This window comes from Solanum stenotomum, unplaced genomic scaffold (genome assembly GCF_019186545.1).
Source record: "Solanum stenotomum isolate F172 unplaced genomic scaffold, ASM1918654v1 scaffold6398, whole genome shotgun sequence".
NCBI lineage: Eukaryota > Viridiplantae > Streptophyta > Magnoliopsida > Solanales > Solanaceae > Solanum > Solanum stenotomum.
The window spans coordinates 5924-16214 of NW_026036178.1; the positions used below are offsets into that span (position 1 = coordinate 5924).

At 37.0% G+C, this 10291-nt stretch overlaps 1 protein-coding gene across 2 annotated transcripts; it reads right to left on the reverse strand.

Annotated features, from left to right (window-relative positions):
* Positions 1–221: 221 nt before the first annotated feature.
* Positions 222–5961, reverse strand: LOC125852874 (uncharacterized). 2 transcript variants are annotated; one of them, XM_049532554.1, is made up of 2 exons: positions 5823–5961; positions 222–769 (listed from the first exon to the last, which is right to left on the reverse strand). In XM_049532554.1, exon 2 carries the CDS (start codon positions 751–753, stop codon positions 367–369), a length of 387 nt encoding a protein of 128 aa, XP_049388511.1. In that variant the 5' UTR covers positions 754–769; positions 5823–5961; the 3' UTR covers positions 222–366. The 2 variants fall into 2 exon arrangements, with proteins under 2 accessions (XP_049388511.1, XP_049388512.1); XM_049532555.1 differs by lacking the exon at positions 5823–5961 and adding an exon at positions 5077–5298.
* Between the last annotated feature and the right edge of the window lie 4330 nt (positions 5962–10291).

Genomic DNA, 10291 nt, shown 5'->3' on the forward strand with positions numbered 1-10291 from the left:
ATTTTGTTTGGATGTAGACAGAAAGACATTTCTACTGTCTCTTGCTTACAAAAAAAGAGTTGAGAATTTGATCATATGTCTAATTGATTAATTGACTTTTAATTAATAAATATTATTTTATTTAATATATTTTTACTTTAAAAACAATTAAATCCAAACGATTTTCCACTTACCAAGAAAAGTTGAACAATCACCTTCAAAATAAGTTTCACTCCATTGAGTACTTTAATATATTTTTACTTTATAAAATAAAGCATGATATAATTTTAAGAGTCAACTACATATTGAGTACAATTAATTTACTGAGATGAGATGCAATTCACTTTTTGTACCTTGTGGATGTGCAAAGAGGATCAACGCACTATGTTAGTGGAAGTTAGGACGAGAAGTATCATTTTCGTTGTCATCCAAAATAAGTTTCACTCCATTGCTCTTAAGGCCATTAACTATTGCCCAAACTTTTGTACGATTCTTGAAACCTTTCTTCTCAACCTCTTTATTTACATTGACATGGATCCCGTTTCCTTGCCCCTGATCAAGACCCTCCACTTTGAGACGCATTGCCAACACTTCCCCTACAATCGCTGCAGCCTTTGCATTGCAAGTTCTACCGCACTCAAGTGACTGTTTCACTGAATGTTCAACGGTAGATGATGTTGCTACTATACGCCCGTTGTTTCTGTCTACCACATTTGCAGTGATGTACTTCAATGATATGAACAATCTCAACACATACCTCTTCAGCAATGTCATATTTCAAAAATCCAACCTATTGGGGAGGAAATTCTGTTAGCAAGAGCATACATTTAGCATCTCTAGCAAACAGGTAAAACACCTTTTTTTCCTTCTAAGAAAATATAAATCAAGTTCAATCTTTTGCGAAAATCAGAGAATACTCCAAAAGTCTTCACCCTAGTCAAATATGTCCAATAAGTTGAGACTATGAAGAACCTAATGACTACAGAGTTTCTTCCATAATATTGGACCAAAGTCCTTTAAAATCTTGTTGCTTCCTACACCTTGCAATAATGATGAATCGATACTTCTANCTCTTTTTAAGGAGATTCAATCCCACTGTGGCATCATCTACACCGATCCAGCAGTATGTCTCTTGACTTGTCCCCTCCAGGATACAACAACCCAACAACGTAATGTCGTACGACTCAAACTACTCCAGATTAGTTGAAGAGTCCAAAGCTCCACAAAAAGAACACCTTTTTGAAGGTATAATTACCCTGTTGGGGAGGAAATTCTGTTAGCTAGAGCATACATTTAGCATCTCTAGCAAACAGGTAAAACACCACACTTTCCTTCTAAGAAAATATAAATCAAGTTCAATCTTTTGCGAAAATCAGAGAATACTCCAAAAGTCTTCACCCTAGTCAAATATGTCCAATAAGTTGAGACTATGAAGAACCTAATGACTACAGAGTTTCTTCCATAATATTGGACCAAAGTCCTTTAAAATCTTGTTGCTTCCTACACCTTGCAATAATGATGAATCGATACTTCTAAAATAACAAAAATTAGACGGACAAATTCTATAAGACTATAACTAAACAACAAAATTATTGAGAGAAAGTGGGGAAACTTCTTCTATATTGAATGAATGAATCAGTGTATGTACATGTACATTTATATATAGATGTAACCGACTAATCTAATATCTAACAGTGACTAATTAGCTCTAACAGATTAGCTAACTAACTAACTATTAACAACTAACTAATAGACAGCTGTACACATGTGTTGATCACGTGACTCCTTCAATACTCCCCCTCAAACTGTGTAATGAGAACAAGTTGAACATTCCCAGTTTGCCCAATAGAAACTCATGTTGTGTCTTCCCCAAGCTCTTTGTTAAAATGTCTGCGAGTTGTAGTGTAGTGTTAACATGTTCAGTATGCACCAACCCCTCTTGTATTTTTTCTCTAATAAAGTGGCAATCAATCTCTATATGTTTGGTCCTTTCATGATATATTGGGTTTGCCGCAATCTGCATTGCTGCCTTACTATCACAGTAAAGTGTCACAGGAAGTTGTAATTTCAACCCCAATCCCACTTCTTCAAATAACCCAATCGTCCATACTATTTCTGCAACTGTATTCGCCATACTCCTATACTCAGCTTCTGCTGAACTTTGTGAGACCGTATTCTGCTTCTTAGACTTCCAAGAGATCAATGACTTCCCCAGCTTCACTATAAATCCACTGACTGACCTTCTACTCATAGGACAAGTTCCCCAATCAGCATCACAATATGCTGATAATTGTGTAGAATCTTCTGATGACAGTAGAATCCCAAGTCCTGGAGCATTCTTCAAGTATCTTACCACTCTCAAAGCTGCATCCATGTGAGACTTCTTGGGATTGTGCATGAACTGACTCAGGTTCTGTATGGTAAAGCTAATGTCTAGTCTAGTCATTGTCAAATACAACAATTTGCCGACCAACTTTTGATAGCTTCTTGGATCTGCAAGTAGTTCATCATTTGTATCCCCTTCATGGCCTTGATCAAACTCCAAACTGGTAAGTTTCTAATTGGGCTCTAGAGGTGTGCTAGCAGGCTTTGAACCAGCCAATCCCATGTCTGCAATGAGGTCCAATGTGAACTTCCTCTGGCAGACAAGAATGCCTTGATCACTTCTAGCAATTTCAAGACCAAGGAAATATCTCAACTTCCCCAGGTCCTTGATTTTGAAATGATGATGAAGTAGAGATTTAGCTTCCTCAATTAGGGTCGAACAAGAACCAGTGATGATCAGATCATCCACATAAACCAAAATTAAAACAATGTGAGCACCAACAGTCTTGGTAAACAGAGAATAATCATGGAGACTTTGATGAAAACCAGATGCAAGAAGAGCCTCAGTAAGCTTTAAGTTCCATTGCCTAGATGCTTGTTTAAGACCATAGAGAGATTTGTCCAATCTACATACAAAAGAAGACTCCCCATGCTTCAAAAGACCAGGAGGTGGGATCATGTATACCTCTTCTAGGAGATCTCCTTGCAAAAAGGCATTAAAAACATCCATTTGATGCAACTTCCAACCCTTCATTGCAGCCATGGTAAGAACAATTCTAACAGTAATCATCTTCACCACAGGTGAGAAGGTTTCTTGGTAGTCTAAACCCTCTTGTTGAGTGTAACCTTTGGCAACCAAACGAGCCTTGTACCTATCAACATGACCCTGAGCATTGTACTTGACCTTAAAGACCCACTTCCATCCTATGGCCTTCTTGCCAATAGGTAGAGGTGTTAGAGACCATGTTTTATTGTCAGCTAATGCTTGTAGCTCTTGATCCATAGCAGCAGTCCATTCAGGATGATGTATAGCCTCTTCATAAGACTCGGGTTCCCTGATGGTGGATATATTGCATAAAACTTGGAGATAGGGATCAGATAAGTTGTCATACGACATAAAGTTGGACATCGGATACTGACAAGAATTGAATCCCTGAACAGGTTTGTGAACAAAATCATGCAACCATGTGGGAGGTTTCACCACTCTGCTGGACCTTCTAGGGGCACTAATATCTGGCTGATGATCGTGAGTAATATCTTTTGTAACTAAAGGAGCAGGTGATGGAGATACAGCCTCTGCAGACTCACTACTGAGTACCTCTGCATGTACACCACTGACCTCTGCAGACTCACCCCTGATCACCACAAATGGATCTGAATCCATCACATACTCACCAGATTGGGGCATCCTAGGAGGATTAAAATGCAGGGAAGGACTAGAGGAGAATGGAAATATACCTTCCTCAAAATGTACATCTCTACTGATAAAGAATGACCTGGTAATTAGATCAAAAAGTATGTAACCCTTTTGGGTAGTGGAATAACCCATGTGAACTGATTTAACTGCTCTCACGCCAAACTTATCTCGTATAGGAGAATTAACAGTGGCATAACACAAACAACCCAACACACGAAGATGTTGTAGATTAGGTCTCCTTCCCTGGAAAACCTCAAGCGGAGACTTCCCTCCGAGTGCACTAGTAGGGATTCTGTTGATGAGATACACAACACTTTGAACACACTTGCCCCAAAACCTGATTGGAATAAAACCTTGGAACATTATTGATCTGGCTACCTCTAGAATTTGCCTATGTTTTCTTTCCACCACACCATTTTGTTGAGGTGTGTAAGGACAAGAGCTTTGATGAACAATACCTGTATCACTGAACAAAACTTTGCAAGCAGAATTGAAAAATTCAGTCCCATTATCACTTTGAAAAACTTTGACATTAGTCTCAAATTGATTCTTAACAAGCTGTAGAAAATCTTTTAATACAAGAGGAACATCACTTTTGAACTTCAACAAGTAAATCCAAACCATTCTGGTGTGATCATTCACTAAGGTAAGGAAGAATCTGTGCCCATTACATGTAGGTACCTTATAAGGTCCCCATACATCTCCATGAACTAAATCAAACATTTTATTTGCTCTACTAGTACTATGAGGAAAAGGAATCCTAGTCTGCTTAGCTAGAGGACAGATGTGGCAACCAACATGCTTGGATCTCTTAGTCAGCTGCATTTGAGCCAAGACTCTATGTGGAACATGGCCTAACCTCTTGTGCCATATGTCAGTATCCAGAACTGTACTACAAGCTACCATTGAATGTTGAAACCCAGACTGCAAGTGATATAGGCCATTTAGCATTCTACCAGTCCCCTTCACCTGCCCAGTGTGAAGGTCCTGCATTAAGCAGAAATCAGGATAGAACTTCAACACACAATTTAGCTCTCTGGTCAGCTTGGCTACAGATAATAAATTCAGTTTAAAACCTGGAACACATAGCACATTTTTTATCATACCCTGGTTTAGCCTACAACTACCAACATAAATGATGAATGATCGACGGATTATCATAAGATTCTGTAACTGCTAGTAGGCAACGTTCCCTGAGAGAGTTATTAAGCTCCACATTTGTACGTGTTGGTTTGCGAGCTATTGAACAAGAGCAGGTTTAGCCCATACACACCCAAATGGTTACTCTAATAAATGAAACAATTTGGTACATTAATTGAAGCATAGAACTATTTCCCAAAGAGTTGAAAACTCACCATATGAGGATAAAGATTCCATCTTTACTGCCAAAACTTTTACCACACATCAACATTATAAGACATTAGAGAAGAATTGATAACTAACAAAAATACTTAAATGCAGATTGATACAAGTTTGAGCCATCAGCTGAAATATAAGAGCTCTTATCTTTGTCACAGAATAACCATGGAGGTTTTCAGAAATTGATTACTTCGCATCCTAATTCTGGTGTTATAATTTTTCTTTTTGGGAAAGCCGAGCAAACCAACTGCTGATATCTCTTCGGGTGCACGCTGGTTAAATTCGCTCATGTGCAATAGCTTGCAAACCACACCACACATGTAAAAAACACGCACCATTGGGAAACCACTCACCCAAACTAAAAATGCATGATCGGAAAATTAAACTACAAAGAACATTACTAGATTGAAGTTTAGCTATCTCTATACAGGGAGATGAGTATTGCAATACAAGTTACAAATCGGAGATTGTTCTCGGAGAAATTGAACTACAGAGAACAATACAAATTGAAGTTTAGCTATCTCTATGCAGGGAGATGAGTATTGCAATACAATTTACAAATCGGAGATTGTTATCGGAGAAATTAAACTACAAAGAACAATAAAAATTGAAGTTTAGCTATCTCAATGCGGGGAGATGAGTATTACAATACAATTTACAAATCGGAGAAAACAAAAGGGATTAAAGCTATTGCCTCGTGAAATGAATATGTACATAGTAGGAGAGAGAGGAGGAACTTTACCAGTGATCTGCCGGAGAAAGAAACGGAGAGGAGGAAGTTCGCCGGCCGACGGTGGGTGGGCTGAACACGCCGAAGCAAATTTAGCGCAATTTCAAATTGGGGCTGATATCTCTCGGAAAATTCGGGTCCAAATAACCCATTGATAGTATTTGGGCTTTGAGTTTGAAGTCCATTGGGCCAGTCTTGAATCTAATCAGCCCCAAATGTTACTCTCCTCATCTTTCTATAATTTTAAAGCAATAGAACTTACTTTAAAATTAAAAGTGTCAAATGACTATATTGAGCTGAATTTAAAAATAATTGAGTTAATAAATGGTCGAGTTACTATAACAATAATGACATATTTAACGAAATTTTATAAGTGGAATTTGAGAAGAATGGTGTGCATGTAGACCTAATTCATATCTTATGAAAGTAGATATATTGTTTTTGAAATATTCTCGACTAAAGTAAAATATATCAAAGTGGGTTTGGAAAGAAAATACTATTTTGAAAATAAGAAGAAAGGAATGATAAACAATATAATAACTAAAGAAAATGTAACAATAGGTAACAAAAAAATAAATAATAAAATAGTAGAAGTGTAATAATAACAATAATAATAACAACAAGTAGATATATTGTTTTTGAAACATTCTCGACTAAAGTAAAATATATCAAAGTGGGTTTGGAAAGAAAATACTATTTTGAAAATAAGAAGAAAGGAACGATAAACAATATAATAACTAAAGAAAATGTAACAATAGGTAACAAAAAAATAAATAATAAAAATAGTAGAAGTGTAACAATAACAATAAGAATAAGGAACTTAACACCTTTTTAATATCTACTTACCTTTTACCCTAATTTCCATATTTAAATTTTTCTATCTAAGCTCATGTCCTCGATATGTTGGAGTTGCGTCGTGTCTTGTTTAATCATTCTATCAAATACTTTTTTCGAACAACCTCTACCTCTCTTCAGGTTTGCCATTGCCAACATGTTACACCTCTTTCTTCTTAGAGCATATGTGCATCTCCTTTTCACAAGTTTGAACTATTTGAGCAACGATTTTCTCTACTTTTACACCAATGAGACCATTCCCACCTTGTGTCGAATATCATCGTTCCTATTCCTATCTCTCATCATATATGCTCATACATCCATCTTAACATATTCATTTCCGCTACATCCATCTTCTAGACATGCAAGTTCTCGGTGGACCAAAATATTAATTACATTTGAATATGTGGATCAAGGTGGGGCCACATCTCGATTTAATTGTAGATCCATTTGAAATCGATAAATTCTAACTAGACATGGAGAAATCATTATCTGTAAGGGATGTTTGATACGATCATTTTAACAACGGAGGTAAAATTAACCAAATAAACACAACGAAGAACAAAATTGAACATTAAATCAAAGTATAAGGATATATTTGACCATTTTCCCTATATCCTATTCTATACACACCACTAATTTTGTGGTTTCCCCATATTATTATCATTTATAAGTGTCTTATGGGCCAATAATGGGCTCAAGGCCCCAAAAAACAAAGTAAAATTAGGTCAGCCCAAAACCAATACCCACCGTGCACTAGGAATGGCAAATGGGAGTAGCGAGGCAGGTGCGGGTTTAACCCCGCAAAGTCTTTACCCCGCTCAGCATAGCATAATTATTTTTTCTTACCCCGCCCTGCCGCCCCCACTCCACATGAACCGCCCCGCCCCGCATAGCTTTAATGTTCTTTTGTACCTATTTAAATCACATGAACTATTCAATGCCGGCATCTGGAAGATTAATATATTGCCATCTGGATTATAGCTTCTTATGGTCTAGTGTGCTGAATGAATATAACTTCTGCCTTGTAGTGATAAATAAGGTCAAAATGTCGTAACAGAGACAATTAATCAAATGGGTTCATTATGGATATTGGTCTGTCAGTGGATGTTAGGATATCTGATATTTCCAGAACAATAAAGTAATGAGAGGTGCTAGAATCACTGTTATATCTGGTCTTTTGAGCAGTTTCCATTCACTACAAGGCAGAAATTATATTCATTCACCAAATTTACTAAAAATCTTTAAAAACACTAACATCTTTCAACTCACATCGTTATACTTGTAAAAAAAAAATGTAAAAATTCTGCACAAACTATATGGACAGACAAGTTGAAACACCAAAACTGATTCTGAACATATATTCAAAACAATTTGACTAACTATCCATCGCTAATGTAAACTTGATTTGGTAGAAGAAGAAGAAATTCAAATTGAAAAACAAAAAACTATGTGCAATTTGACTATTACCAAATATGGCGAGACTCGAGAGTGAAAAACTCTTGCGTACTGCTGTAGCAAGAAATCCTCGTCTTTCTATGGTAGAGTTGTAAAATCTATCGCTTCGTCTTGCTCATCACTTCTCTTGTAGGATGGTGTACAACACCGATCCTAGTATGACTACTCTGTCATGAATTCACATTCTTTTCCGGAATGTGCTTCAATTGGTTAGTCATGTTACTTTATATTACTTATGATTTTACTTATCAAATAGGTCACACTGAGATTGAGAACACCAAAAGAACACTCTCTTTACTCACTGACCAGCTAATGTACAATGACGACCCATCCATAAGCTACTTGATATTTTCTCTTACTTACTTATGCTGTTTGTTTGACAAACCGTCTTCGTCCTCAATGCAGTAATTTACATTCTTATCTCTCTTCAAAGGAGAAGCAGTTCTGGTTTATTTTGGCCTTGTTATCTACTTTGGAGACATGTTTGCTTGTATTGCTGCTAAGTCAGTTCGAGATTTTTTTACTTCTTTGTTGATTGTTGATAAAGTTTACCTTAATAAAAAATATTTTTGTGTACAGACTCACATGTACTTTACAGGATTTAAGATAGTCTCTGCACCATACGGAATCCAAGAAGTGAGATCAGTATTGTCATTCAGGTATACTGAAAGTTGTTTATTAAGTTTAGGTATCCTCTCTTGATAGAGGAAGAATATGTTGTTATATGTTTCATTAGATCTACTTGATTCCTTTTTGAAGGCTCTAATTTATTCTACTACTTTGGGAGTCGAGGCCATTTGTCCGCATAGGCAGAGTGCTCTGAAGGATAAACCAGAACAGTAGAAACACAAACTTGAAATGAGAACTGTTAGTTTTGTTACTGTGTGATTGAATCCATGGAAGTTTGTTCTTCCATGGATGAACAATACCAATTGCAGAAGAGAGAGATCTTTTATTAAGATTTTCTGAAGAGTTGAATTACAATGAAAAAGGAGTGTCTACTTTTATAGATCACACTTTTGCTACTTGCATTCTAACTACTTAATGCCACGTAAGAATCGGTTACATAACAAACTAGTAACTAACTCTTTCTAAAATCTTCCACATAATCTTCAATATTCCCCCTCAAGCTTTAGTCTGAATATATATTAAAGACTCCAAGCTTGGACAACATCATATGATATGAGGCTGCACCCAGCCCTTTTGTTAGTATGTCTGCTGGCTGTTGTTTAGTGTTAACATAAGTAGGTAGTATCATTCCACTCTTAATCCTTTCCCTCACAAAGTGACAATCAATTTCGATATGCTTGGTCCTCTCATGAAAAATTGGATTAGCAGCTATTTGGAGTGCTGCTTTGCTGTCACAGTGTAATTTCACAGGAATTGTCACATTGACTTTTAGTTCATTCAACAGTTCAACTAGCCAGATGACCTCTGCAACCACCCCAGCTATGATCCTATACTCAGCCTCTGCAGAGCTCCTGCTCACTGTATGCTGCTTTTTTGACTTCCAGGATATGAGTGAATCCCCTAGCTTTACTAAGTATCCAGTCACATACCTCTTTGTGTTGGGATAAGCTGCCCAGTCTGCATCACAAAATGCTTCAAGTTCCAGACTTCTCTTGCTGCTTAATAGTATGCCTTGACCAGGACAACTCTTGATATATCTAACCACCCTCAAAGCTGCTTCCCAATGTGACCTCTTAGGATGCTGCATAAATTGTGATAGAACCTGAACTGCAAAGCTGATATTAGGTCTAGTGATGGTTAAATATAATAATCTTCCAACTAGCCTTTGATAGCCTGTGATGTCTTTGAGTATAGGATCAACAGTCTACTGGCTTTGCACNTACTGTTCCCTGTTATTAGCAAATCATCTACATAAATGAGAATCACAGCTATGTCCTCTCCATCCCTCTTTGTAAAGAGAGAGTAATCTATGAGCTCTGTGAATAGCCAATAGACAACAGTGCTTCAGTGAGTTTTTGGTTCCATTGCCTGGAGGCTTGCTTGAACCCATACAATGATTTGAGCAACTTACAAACTTTATTTTCCCCTTGCGTTTGAAAACCTTGTGGCATTTCCATGTACACATCTTCAAGAAGGTCTCCTTGCAAAAAAACATTATGCACATCCATTAGATAAAGAGACCAGTCTTGTGAGGCTGCAACACCAATGGTAGTCCTAAC

Excerpts from the sequence above, each read along its gene's own strand:
- LOC125852874 (XM_049532554.1), bottom strand. The coding sequence starts at position 753 with ATGACATTGCTGAAGAGGTATGTGTTGAGATTGTTCATATCATTGAAG.